This window comes from Crassostrea angulata, chromosome 6 (assembly GCF_025612915.1).
Source record: "Crassostrea angulata isolate pt1a10 chromosome 6, ASM2561291v2, whole genome shotgun sequence".
In the NCBI taxonomy this organism is placed as follows: domain Eukaryota; kingdom Metazoa; phylum Mollusca; class Bivalvia; order Ostreida; family Ostreidae; genus Magallana; species Magallana angulata.
The window spans coordinates 60,828,004-60,841,207 of NC_069116.1; the positions used below are offsets into that span (position 1 = coordinate 60,828,004).

A 13,204-nucleotide genomic window follows, 5' to 3' on the forward strand; every position below is an offset into this window, starting at 1 on the left:
ACTTCAATGAACATGTAATTTCGTGGATCAACTAAACAATGAAATCCACGAAAATTGGTATTCAACGAATATTGATGAAACCACAGTATACTAACATCTATTGGTCAGCTTTTCTGTGGGTAGGTATATTTAGATTTATTGTTAAGTTTTTTGGGGGTAGGGTATACTTACATTTATTGTTCAGCTTTTCTAGGGGTAGGTTGTCATTTTCTGCACAGTCGCCATAGTGGAAGGCTTTAAGGTTTGGGGTCAGTTTCCATTGCCAGTACTTCTCTGTGAAAACAATATTTTCAAAAAGTTTTATCTCAGTTTTTTAGTCCAAAAAGAAATTCTTCCAATAATGAATATTAATTCAAAAGCTGACAATTAATTTAATAGGCCGAAAGCAAAAAAAGCATGCCATAATTATTATATTAAAGTTATTTTGCATGGGTTATTTTTCCCAGTTAGAAAAATCAAAAAAAATAATAAGCAAACATTTCAATAAAATTATCTTCGGTACTTAAATTTAAGAAAATCTCAAAAATTAAAATGCCCTGATGTTTTAACCCTGCTTTCTTCATAATGAAATTAACCAAACCTGTCCACAAAAGTGAATCTGTATGCTAGGTTTATCCTAATCTTAATTCTTCATAATTAATTCAACATAACCAGGTACGGAATATTGAACTCCCACTGACCAGGTACGGAACGACTTACCTTTGGTGCGCCCCCTTGTGGTGTACTTGGGGAACTTTGACCCCTCAATCAAGTAGTTCAACCTCTGTTGGCGAATCAGCTCCTTCATTTCGGGCGTGATCATCTTCCTCAGCTCTCTGTAACATTACATCCATTGTATTACTCTGGGTATCAGACATTGGGACAACTCCCTTCAGTATATAGCAGCACTGACTGTGTTTATAGTGACTCAGTGTTTCATGACAACTCTCTTCAGTATATAGCAGCACTGACTGTGTTTATAGTGACTCAGTGTTTCATGACAACTCCCTTCAGTATATAGCAGCACTGACAGTGTTTATAGTGACTCAGTGTTTCATGACAACTCCCTTCAGTATATAGCAGCACTGACTGTGTTTATAGTGACTCAGTGTTTCATGACAACTCGCTTCAGTATATAGCAGCACTGACTGTGTTTATAGTGACTCAGTGTTTCATGACAACTCCCTTCAGTATATAGCAGCACTGACTGTGTTTATAGTGACTCAGTGTTTCATGACAACTCCCTTCAGTGTATAGCAGCACTGACAGTGTTTATAGTGACTCAGTGTTTCATGACAACTCTCTTCAGTGTATGGCAGCACTGACTGTGTTTATAGTGACTCAGTGTTTCATGACAACTCCCTTCAGTGTATAGCAGCACTGACTGTGTTTATAGTGACTCAGTGTTTCATGACAACTCCCTTCAGTGTATAGCAGCACTGACTGTGTTTATAGTGACTCAGTGTTTCATGACAACTCCCTTCAGTGTATAGCAGCACTGACTGTGTTTATAGTGACTCAGTGTTTCATGACAACTCCCTTCAGTGTATAGCAGCACTGACTGTGTTTATAGTGACTCAGTGTTTCATGACAACTCCCTTCAGTATATAGCAGCACTGACTGTGTTTATAGTGACTCAGTGTTTCATGACAACTCCCTTCAGTATATAGCAGCACTGACAGTGTTTATAGTGACTCAGTGTTTCATGACAACTCCCTTCAGTATATAGCAGCACTGACTGTGTTTATAGTGACTCAGTGTTTCATGACAACTCCCTTCAGTATATAGCAGCACTGACAGTGTTTATAGTGACTCAGTGTTTCATGACAACTCCCTTCAGTATATAGCAGCACTGACAGTGTTTATAGTGACTCAGTGTTTCATGACAACTTTCTTCAGTATATAGCAGCACTGACTGTGTTTATAGTGACTCAGTGTTTCATGACAACTCCCTTCAGTATATAGCAGCACTGACAGTGTTTATAGTGACTCAGTGTTTCATGACAACTCCCTTCAGTATATAGCAGCACTGACTGTGTTTATAGTGACTCAGTGTTTCATGACAACTCGCTTCAGTATATAGCAGCACTGACTGTGTTTATAGTGACTCAGTGTTTCATGACAACTCTCTTCAGTATATAGCAGCACTGACTGTGTTTATAGTGACTCAGTGTTTCATGACAACTCGCTTCAGTATATAGCAGCACTGACTGTGTTTATAGTGACTCAGTGTTTCATGACAACTCTCTTCAGTATATAGCAGCACTGACTGTGTTTATAGTGACTCAGTGTTTCATGACAACTCGCTTCAGTATATAGCAGCACTGACAGTGTTTATAGTGACTCAGTGTTTCATGACAACTCCCTTCAGTATATAGCAGCACTGACTGTGTTTATAGTGACTCAGTGTTTCATGACACTTGGTCAATGTATCAACATGTATACTTTATAAAATTCAATAAAAGTAAAGAAGTACTTTATTTTATTGGGTGCATATAATGCAAACTGTAAAAATATATATTTTTCAAAACATTAGTCTGAAGCTTAGTAATTTTTTTATGTTTTGAAGTTGATAGTTACATTATTGACATCAATGACTGACATTGTTTTGATGTTGAGATGTTTGGTGGTATGGGACATTTCCATGTTGTGACGTGTTGCTTATCAAAATAAACAATAAAATGAAGTGTAATTATATAAAAAGTTTCTTTCAACTAACAATGTAGCACAGTGGGTTAGAGGTTTTACCACAAATCTGCAAGTCATGATTTGAATCTCACTGGGGGGTTTACATCTTTTACCTCTCCAAATATTTTCAAAAGCTATTTTTGGTTTAATAATGTAAAATTTTACAATTTTAAACCGGTAAAAGTATTCTAATTTTGATGTACTTTAATCCACATCCCATACCACCTTAACGACATCAATCAGTGATATTTACATGATGGGCGCAGCCTGGGCTTGGTCCTCCTCCTTGCTCTTCCTCTCACGCTCCCACAGGCGGATTATCTCCGCGTACGTCAGCTGGTTCAGCCTCACCCTGAACGCATCAAAGGTCGGCGGCTGATTCTGCAGCGCTCGCGTGATTTGTTCTTTTGCAACTCCCAGCACCTACATCCACAGAATAAAAACACTATGCAACACACATCTCTAAAAAAAATTGGAACAAGTAATTTGATGCTCCATAACTAAAATGATTTTACAACATAAAAACAAAGAAACATTAATTCAAACAGTAAATGTTCTTTTCCAAGAATTCCTTGACCCCGCCCCCTTCCCACCCCCCTACCCTTTACACTGACCTTGGGAAAGTCCTCCATCGATGCCCTCATCTCTCTCCATGTTTTGTTGAGGAGCTGTATACAGATGCAGAAGAACTCCTCAAACGGCTTGTCATGGCTGAACAACATTGGGTAGTAAGCTGTCTCCTCTTCCTGGGCTATAACCAGATACAATATACATTGACCAGGTATAAAGGTAAAGAACATTGATATCTTTAATACAACCAGATACAATATACATTGACCAGGTATAAAGGTAAAGAAAGGAAATATCTTTATTACAATTCGATTAGAACAGTCAGGCATCAATAAATAGTATTCACAAAGTTAGGAATAAGATTGGAATCAATGGAATGGAAGACAAAAAATTTATAAATAAAGTAAAGAATAAAGATGGGTTTCCTACAATTGATTGGAAGATAAACGGGATGTTTCATACACATTTAAAAAATTGAACTTCTGAGATATCTTTACACCAATGACAGCTAGGATGCAACAATTCTTATTTCTAAGCAGCTCAGCTCTGACAACTGTCAATTATACCATTTAAATGTCATACATCTAATTTTCATAAATTAAACCCCCTCTAAAAATTATTCTTAACAGAAATGTGTTTGCCTTTAATCTCATTGTTCTGTGAGCAAAGTTTTCAGTAGAACAAAGCGAGGTATTACTCACGAGGTTCTCCAATCCGCAGAATTTCGCACAACGTTTTGGTTAGCATAATGCTTGCCTTTATAAATGGACAGTCATGTTCGTCCGCCCTCGTGCAGTTTTCCAAAACAACCTACCGGTGACAAAGCAAAAATGTATCTATACAGTTAGAAACAGTACAGATGTGTCCATCTGACAAACCAGGGCTGTGGTTAAAAAAACTTACAATAAAGTCAAAGACATTAACTGGCTTATAAACTGGTTTTCAATTCATTTAAGTTATAAAAAACGATTTACACACAACTGTCGTAACTTTTATATTTATGTTTAGACTGGAATAGATTATAAAAATTAAATAGTCTATGAAAAAAGGTCATTTTTAAATTTCAGCATATGTTGTACATGTAAGTTCTTTCATAAATCAGGGTTTATTTCCATGACAACCAGAGTTTGTCTCCATGACAACAGGGTGACTGACCTTGACACAGCTCTCCTGGTACTTGTTGGAGAAGTAGCAGATGTTGTCCAGAGCCAGCAGACCCGGGGGTGTGTTCAGGGAGAAGTCATTGCCAGGGTTTGATTGGTCCTGAGAGGAGAGAAGATAAATGTAGTACATTAATAATAATATCTTTATAACAGGGAGAAGTCATTGCCGGGGTTTGATTAGTCCTGAGAGAAGAGAAGATAAATGTAGTACATTAATAATAATATCTTTATAACAGGGAGAAGTCATTGCCGGGGTTTGATTGGTCCTGAGAGGAGAGAAGATAAATGTAGTACATTAATAATAATATCTTTATAACAGGGAGAAGTCATTGCCGGAGTTTGATTGGTCCTGAGAGGAGAGAGAGCATGCAGTATGTCAATTATATCTGTAAGTTATATAACTGATCACTTAATGAAAGAGCTATCCAATAAACAGGGAGATTTGTTTACCTTGTGGTTGTAAACCGTTAAGTTTAAACCATTGCATGGATTAAATAAACCTTTAGTTAACCCTTCATAAGATGGAAGATATATAGTATGTTTGATATACATGTACAAATTAAATTGTGCTCTCAAATGAAAGAACTTTCCAATAAACATTGTCAAGATAGGGTTATATATGTGGTAATAAAAAGTTACAGTTGGAATGAATAGATTTCAAGATTATACAACTTAACACTTAGCAGCGAATTATACCAATTAGCACCTCCTTGATAAACCAATATCACTGTTGTTAGATCATCAACATTGCAGGTTACAGAATTATCGAAACAAGAATGAAGATAAAACTACAACATCAAACCAAATCTCTATATCTATAAAATGACTAAATGTATCTGAACAATTGGGGTTAGAAGCTGCAAATATTGTGGTAGATGACAGACGTTAGAACCAGATTTTGTTGTACCTGAAAGCCGAGCTTCCTGTAGAGGGTAGACTTGCGGTTCCCCGACTGTGCTGTCTCATTGTCCACATCAAAACAAATCTTTGTCAGCGAGTCAATCTGCTTCTGCACATTCTGAAACAACAGGAACACCTTTATTTTGGACCAAAATAAATAACCAAAATGGCCATAAATGTAGTAAGGAGAATTATTTTTTTTCATTGACCCAAATTCTTCCATAATTTTTAAAAATTATTTTTCTCTATTTTTCACACAATTTTATTTGAAATACTAACTGGATCATCTGGATCAGCCGGAGTATTCATCCGGGTCTCGTACATGTTTAACATCAGGGTCTGTAGACAGTACAGCTGGTGACCCATCTCCGAACCGATGGTGCGCGAAGTGTTCAGCACATTCTACAAACAGAAAACTCCCCAAATTACGAGATTATCAAGTATATGGTGATATCAAACTGATTAAAATCAGCCGTTCTGAGAACGTAACGTATCAGAATGGCTGAATTTAATCAGACTGATGGTGATTATAAATGTGGTGAATGTGGTAAAATAGATTCCTTATTAGTCGCATCTTTATAATGTGTTCATTAAATTTGAAGAACACCTCGCTGATCTTAAAATCTAACTTTTATTTTTCTGCCAGATGTAACTTCATGAAGCTACGTTAAAAATCTAGCATTAGCGATTTTTATTCTCGAGATCTGAGGCAAATTTAAATGCATAATTATCATAAAAATTCTTGCATATGAGAAGGATTCTACAGTATTTAACCTCTTAGTCCACTAGCTGTCTACCAAAATACCAACATCCACAGACCTGTTTGCTGGTAACCTCCTCCATATTTTGTCTGTATTTTTCAATTTTATTGGTAAAGAAGTATGCAATCTTATGGTAAGCTATATTAATATTTTTACGGAGTAAAATGAACAAAACCCCTTTGAAAATAGATTTATTTACTTCTATAAAATGAATTAAAATAGATTTCATTTCCTCATGAAGTTAAGCAATGAATTGTTCACAATTCATAGAAATGTGAATCTAAAAAGTCACAACCTTAAAAAAATTGAATTGTAAAAAAAAAAATTGAACTTAAATTTTGTCTGATGCAGTATTCTATCAACACATACTGTTAATTGTCTGGGTTTTTTTTTAATGAATACATAGAATTTTTACTTTAAAACTGTAATACACTCCTGTATGATAACTGCGGTACTGCTCTCTTACAGGGTAAATTGGTATACTTTGTTGAAATTTTGGTAGGTAGATAATTAAATGACGTAAATGAAACAATTGACGTTACATCTTATTTCGCCCAATTATGTCATTTTGCCCTGCAAAAGAGCACTACCACAGTAGGCACAGTTACCGTGAAGGGGTAAATAAAGCAATATCATTATTTATGCTTTTATATACTTCCCTCTCCCTATAAGGTCTATTTAAAGAATTAATTTTTTAGATTTTTTAAATTTAATTTTTTTTAAATTAATTAACGTCATGCAATTATCTTTCTCTATTTACATATCTAAACATACATGTACATGTATATATACATATTCAATGAAAAACACAAGCTCTACCCAAAGCTAAAGATATAACAATACATATTGTACCAGTACCTATATATTATAAACAGTAAATAACTGTATCACAGGAAACGAACACTAAAAAATATAAAATCTGATATGTCTTGGATATATAAAAGCAAACAAAATCTACACTGTATATATACAAACATTACCCAGAGCTGATGACGGTCAAAGCGCAACGTATCCATGATTAAATGTAAACCAGGAGCTGTATGAGACAGCCTCTATAGCTTTGGCTACACTCGGTATGAGACAGTCTATAGCTTTGGCTACACTCGGTATGAGACAGTCTATAGCTTTGGATACACAATAATTACATGGGAATCAGCAGGATGTATAGAGGGTGACATTTGATGTCAATTATCACATTCACCAGTACAGCACCAATAAAATCCCCCAACACTCATCCACATTTCCTTTGGCTAATGTCCGTGAGAGGGAACCTGACAAAAGGCCAATGATTATTCTCCACCTCCGGTGTGAACTCAGGAGAGTGGTCAAAGAAGGGTCTCCCCCAGCCGTTAACCCTGGTGTATATCTGCTGTATACTTCATGTCAGGTTCACAGGTATTGCAGCAATTCCTTCCTCCCAGCAGATTGTATACACTGAAGCCCCACTTAGAGACCAGCAACTGCCTAGGTACTCTTATACGCAGTCATTAAAACAGTCTCCGAATATAAACACTTCCTGTGTAGATAAACCAACACCGTCCAGGGGCTTTTCTTCCTCAGTTAAAAATTGCTCTCTTTATTTTTTTTTTTATATAAATAGCTTCTTCAATCATGTTTGTATAAAACAAAGCTAAGTCAGTTCAGTACGTGTTAATTGCCGATGGGATACCTAGCGGCCTGAATCTCCCCAGAATCCAGAATCTGATAAAACATCAGGTCTAGATAGAATTTAATCTACCAGACATCAGAGTCTGCAGATAACGGGGTCTGATTGCCCGTCTGTTACAGACCACTTAGTACAGGACACACGGTGCGTCTGACCCTACAGTCAGTGGTGCATCTGACCCTACAGTCAGTGCTGTAATCATGTAAATGAAGCCCACAGTTAAAAATTCACAAACAGCACCGTGGTCATTATACAACTGTGGGATTTTTTCATTCAGTGTGCGACTGTAATTTGGCATTGTTAAAATGCATGTATGTAAAATTTAGCACTATAGCTGGCATTTAATGCATATTTGCATTAAGATGGATGCATCTTCATCCTTAGATCACATTATAAAACTACAATGAAGCTACAGTCATCATCACCTTGATGCATTGATACAATTTATGTTAAATTACAGAAGGTCTATACTTTAAAAGCTTTGGAAAAAGGGGGATGACAAAAATTTTAATGGAAAAATATTTCAAGTTTTAAATCAAGGAAAGATTTCGTGACTAGGCGTCATAAAGACTACATCTTGATAATAGGGAAATAAGAAAAGACTTCTTCCTTATGATTTATTTTTATCTATAAAGTTCATTGTAGCTGCCATGCACTTGTGTTCTTAGTCAAAACAACTTGGCTGATCATAACCATCTGTTGATCCATTGTTGACAGCTTTCTCATATAACAGGTGCTTCCTGCAGCTATTGTTGTATTCTACATCAAATCTGTTAAACAGTTCTTTTTCTTATGAAAATATTATTTTTTCTCCTTGAACTACAAGTAATATGCTACAGATTTTCATAAATTTTACATTAATTAAATATCATATTTTCCCCCATGTTAAATATCCTGACCCTTATACTTAATATTATGTAATATAATTAATATTACTTATATTTAATATCATGACCACAATCTTAAATGTTATATCATTTCTAATTAAATCAAAAGCCATAATACCCTACTTAGGTGTTTTAATACAACAACTATATTCAATGTTTTAAAACAACCCATAATATTAAATATTATACTGGTTATATAATTTTTTTCACCTAAACTTAAATGTTTTAATTATCAAAACATTTCAAATTAACTATTCAAAATCAATGTTACTTATTTCATAGACTCCTTAAATCAAATGTTATATATTTTAACTAATTTACAATAGTGAAATATTAAAACCACTTCATAGAATGATCTTAATGATCTAAATAAATGCAGATTCTATGAGAGCTGTTTAACACTTGGCATTCAGTTCTTGGAATGTCTAAACACCAGCTAGAATTCCAGAAATCTCACAACCATTGTTCTATAGGCTGAGAAAATTTATCAATCATTTCTTCATCTCTTCATACCTGTCAGATTATATATATGTTAAAATTTAGGTTAGGCAACAATGTCTGATAAATGGAGCCGTGAAAAACAATAAGCATAGTTTTAGTTAATCTTTAACATATGGGAGACATCAACCACATACACAGATGTCGTGTTTACCCTGTACTTTATAATGGTGATTCGGCCTCCATTGTTAGAATGGTGAGGACATAGATCTGCAACAACCTGACTATTATCAGGAGCTCATAGTTTGATATCAGCTGCTTTTTGTCCAATAAGCATACAAGGTAAATTTTATCATTTTAGTGGAGGGAACTAAGCTTGGTATGTATTTACATGTCATTTGGATAAGCATAATATTCTTTATGTTATACAGAAAAATTATTCCTTGTGTCATTCAGGACCTAACTGATAATTATAGTGAGTCAGCTTCCTTTGCTTTTCAAAGTCCCCAAAGTTTTGTATATTGTGTTTTGAGGTTCATCTCCTTTGTTTTAATTCAGAAATTTTATATGTATACAAGAAAGGAAATCCCTCCCCCATTACCCCAATCATTAAGACTCACCCTCCTAAGTTTCATTTTCAATAAAGGATTTTTAATCACTGTTTCATCTAGTATATGTGAGGATGTAACACACCTTGTTTCATTTTGTTGTAAGGTCCACACTCCTTGTTTCAATTTACATGTAAAGACTCCTTTCTTTGTCTTACATGTAACCAACCATCCTTATACATGTACATCAATCTACAATTTCACACGCCTTGTTACATCTTATATGCAAGAACCTTACCCCTCTCACCTTATTTCATTTTACATGCAGGGAACTCATTCCTCTATCCTTGCTTTATTTTACCTGTAGGGACCTCATCCCTCTATGCCTGTTTGATTTTACATATAGGGACTTCATCTTTCTAGCCATGCTTCATTTTGCATGTAGGACCTCATCTCTCTATGATCCTAGTTTTATTTTGAATGTGGGGACCTTATCTCTCTATCCTTGCTTCATTTTACATGAATGGAATCCATCTCTTTATCCTTGCTTCAGTTTACATGAAGGGACCTCATCTCTTTATTCTTGCTTCATTTTGAATGTGGGGACCTTTTCTTACTATCCTTGCTTCATTTTGCATGTAGGGACCTCATCTCTCTTTCCTTCCTTCATTTTAAATGAACAGACCTCATCTATCAATCTATGTTTCATTTTACATGTAGGGACCTCATCCCTCTATCCTTTTTTCATTTTACATGTAGGGACCTCATCTCTATATTCCTTGCTTCATTTTACATGTAAACACTCATCTCTCTACCCTACTTTCATTTTACATGTGGGGACCTCATCCCTCTACCCTTCTATCATTTTACATGTAGGGGCCTCATCCCTCTATCAATGCTTTATTTTACATGTATGGACCTCTTCTCTTTAGCCTATAGTTTCATTTTGGATGTGGGGACCATATAATCTCTCTATTTTTGCTTCATTTTACATGTAGGGATCTCATTTCTCTATCCTTCCTTCATTTCACATGCAGGGACCTCATCCCTCTACCCTTGCTTCATTTTGAATGTGGGGGCCTCAACCCTCTATCCTTGTATTACACGTATTTCACATGTAGGAACATCATCCCTCTATCCTTCCTTCATTTTACATGTAGGGACTCATCTCTCTTCCCTACTTTCATTTTGGATGTGGGGACCATATCCCTCTATCATTGCTTTATTTTACATGTGGGGACCTCATCTCTCTCCTTGCTTAATGAAACATATAGGGACCTCATCCCTCTACCCTTCTATCATTTTATATGTAGGGGCCTCATCCTTCTATCCTTGCTTTATTTTACATGTAGGGACCTCATTTCTTTACCCAATAGTTTCATTTTGGATGTGGGGACCATATAATCTCTCTATTCTTGCTTTATTTTACATATAGGGATCTCATTTCTCTATCCTTCCTTCATTTCACATGCAGGGACCTCATCCCTCTACCCTTGTATCATTTTACATGTAGGGGCCTCAACCCTCTATCCTTGTATCATTTCACATGTAGGGGCCTCAACCCTCTATCCTTGTATCATTTTACATGTAGGGGCCTCAACCCTCTATCCTTGTATGACATGTATCTCACATGCAGGGACCTCAAGCCTCTATCCTTGTATCATTTTACATGTAGGGGCCTCAACCCTCTATCCTTGTATTACATGTATTTCACATGTAGGGACATCATCCCTCTATCCTTCCTTAATTTTACATGTAGGGAACTCATTCCTTTATCCATGTTTCATTTTAAATGTAGGGACCTCAACCCTCTATGATCCTTGCTTCATTTTTTCATGTAAGGATCCCATCTCATGCTTAGACCAAATGTTCCTTGTTTTATATGTAAGGTCCTTAATCTTTGTTTTATTTTAGTACATAAAAGAATCCCTGTTCTGTGATCATTTTACCAGTAATTGCTAGGTTCAAACTTCTTGTTTCATTTCTCATAAAAGTTCCACACTCCTTCAGATTTAAAAATGCAAGAACATCCCATTTAGAACTTGATCAGATATATGTATATACATGTACCAGTAACTGGTTCAGAGCTACATTCTTATCATTGGGTCAGGGACAGATTAAGTCTATAATCCCATGACTGGTTCAATTCATAATATCATCAACAATATATTAATTAACATCTACAAACAACTGAGTACTATTAGATGATAAGTCAGTGTTTGAAATTACCGTCTGCCCGACCGCCGAGACGCATAACTTTTAGCACGGGTGAACAAATTTGGTTGTAAGAGCGCCCAACTGGACATGGATATTTTTTTAGCCAAGTGTATATAATATCGGTTTATGATGAAACAAAATCGAAAAAACAGATTTTTGAATCTTTAACATGCAAATGGAAAAATTACACAAATGTCACTTTTTTCTTCAGGCTGGTTGAATTTTAACAGGGCTGACAACTTATACTAGCTGTCAGCCCTGAGTGTCTAGCTGATTTTTTGATGAGTTTAAAACACTGGATAAGTGTAAATAATCATCTTTTCACTTGAATGAAAAAAAGCAAACGTGCAAAACAATTGTGCAAAAATAAACACAACAACCAGAAATCAAAATCGTGCACACTGGATTTGAACTATTGATCTTAAATGGATATACAGTTTGTGCTACTCTTTTCCTCTGTTTAATATCTGATTAATGAAAATACAAAATCCGCCTGTACAAAAGCAGCTAATATAATCACACGGAAAATAAGAACACAGAATTCTTTCTTGAGCTCTACTACAACACAGGAACACAACATACAATGAGGTAATCATGCAAGTCACACAGACAAATTCTACTCAAAGCACACCGAGGCTCCACAGAGAGTTCACAACAAACCACTGCCTCAGCTCAACAGCCTGGTCAAGATATGAAGTACCATCAACGTTTTGGACAAAAATTAAAGTTCTGCATATAGTCTCAGAACATGATAATGTTTTGTTGTTTTTTTCTACGTAAATCAAAACACCAAAACAAGTTGAAAGACAATAAAGGTGTTGTCAAAGAAGGTAAATTAAAATGTTTGCTACTTATGGTATATGTAATCATTCATCATGACCAGACATGTTCTATTGTGTGAGGCTGACTCTGTTGCAGTGGTTTGAGTGAACTCCTGTCGTACGCCAAAGACCTGCCTGTTTGGCATTATTTGCCGCGTTCCATTCGCGATTCCACACCTCTAAAGAAACCTGGATAAGATCGAGGCAAGAGAAATTCAACAATGAAATCTAAATCTTGTGTGAAAAATTTGACGGGGTGTTAATGTTGTTCACTATGAAAAAAAAAAAAACAGGGTCCAAGAGAAATTGTCCATTAAATGTGTCAACTGGTAACATATAACTGTTGAAGTACATGCACAAAGGTTGTGATTTTAAAGAAACAAAATCAAGTATAAACAGGTTGTTCATATTTTGATGAAACACAAAGGAAAAAGAGAAGAATCTTAAAGAGAGGTGGCAGACTTTTGACAATGAACAATAAAACATTTTACTTTACAGTTGGGCTGATGTATTCTCACTGATCATATCTTGATGAAACACACATGAAAAAGAAAAGTCAGACTTCT

At 35.6% G+C, this 13,204-nt stretch overlaps 1 protein-coding gene across 7 annotated transcripts in view; it reads right to left on the bottom strand.

Moving 5' to 3' along the window:
- The window catches only part of LOC128187150 (engulfment and cell motility protein 2-like), a 31,358-nt gene that overhangs the window by 10,760 nt on the left and 7,394 nt on the right, over positions 1 to 13,204 (bottom strand). For 6 of the 7 annotated variants that reach the window (XM_052857384.1, XM_052857381.1, XM_052857382.1 and 3 more), the window contains 9 exons: positions 12,774 to 12,827; positions 5,580 to 5,702; positions 5,308 to 5,418; positions 4,393 to 4,500; positions 3,939 to 4,047; positions 3,282 to 3,418; positions 2,921 to 3,090; positions 700 to 815; positions 172 to 273 (listed from right to left, as the gene is read on the bottom strand). In XM_052857384.1, coding sequence (XP_052713344.1) covers positions 172 to 273; positions 700 to 815; positions 2,921 to 3,090; positions 3,282 to 3,418; positions 3,939 to 4,047; positions 4,393 to 4,500; positions 5,308 to 5,418; positions 5,580 to 5,702; positions 12,774 to 12,827 — 1,030 coding nt within the window. The remainder of the gene's footprint in view (positions 1 to 171; positions 274 to 699; positions 816 to 2,920; positions 3,091 to 3,281; positions 3,419 to 3,938; positions 4,048 to 4,392; positions 4,501 to 5,307; positions 5,419 to 5,579; positions 5,703 to 12,773; positions 12,828 to 13,204) is intronic. The other variant, XM_052857383.1, reaches the window with a different exon arrangement.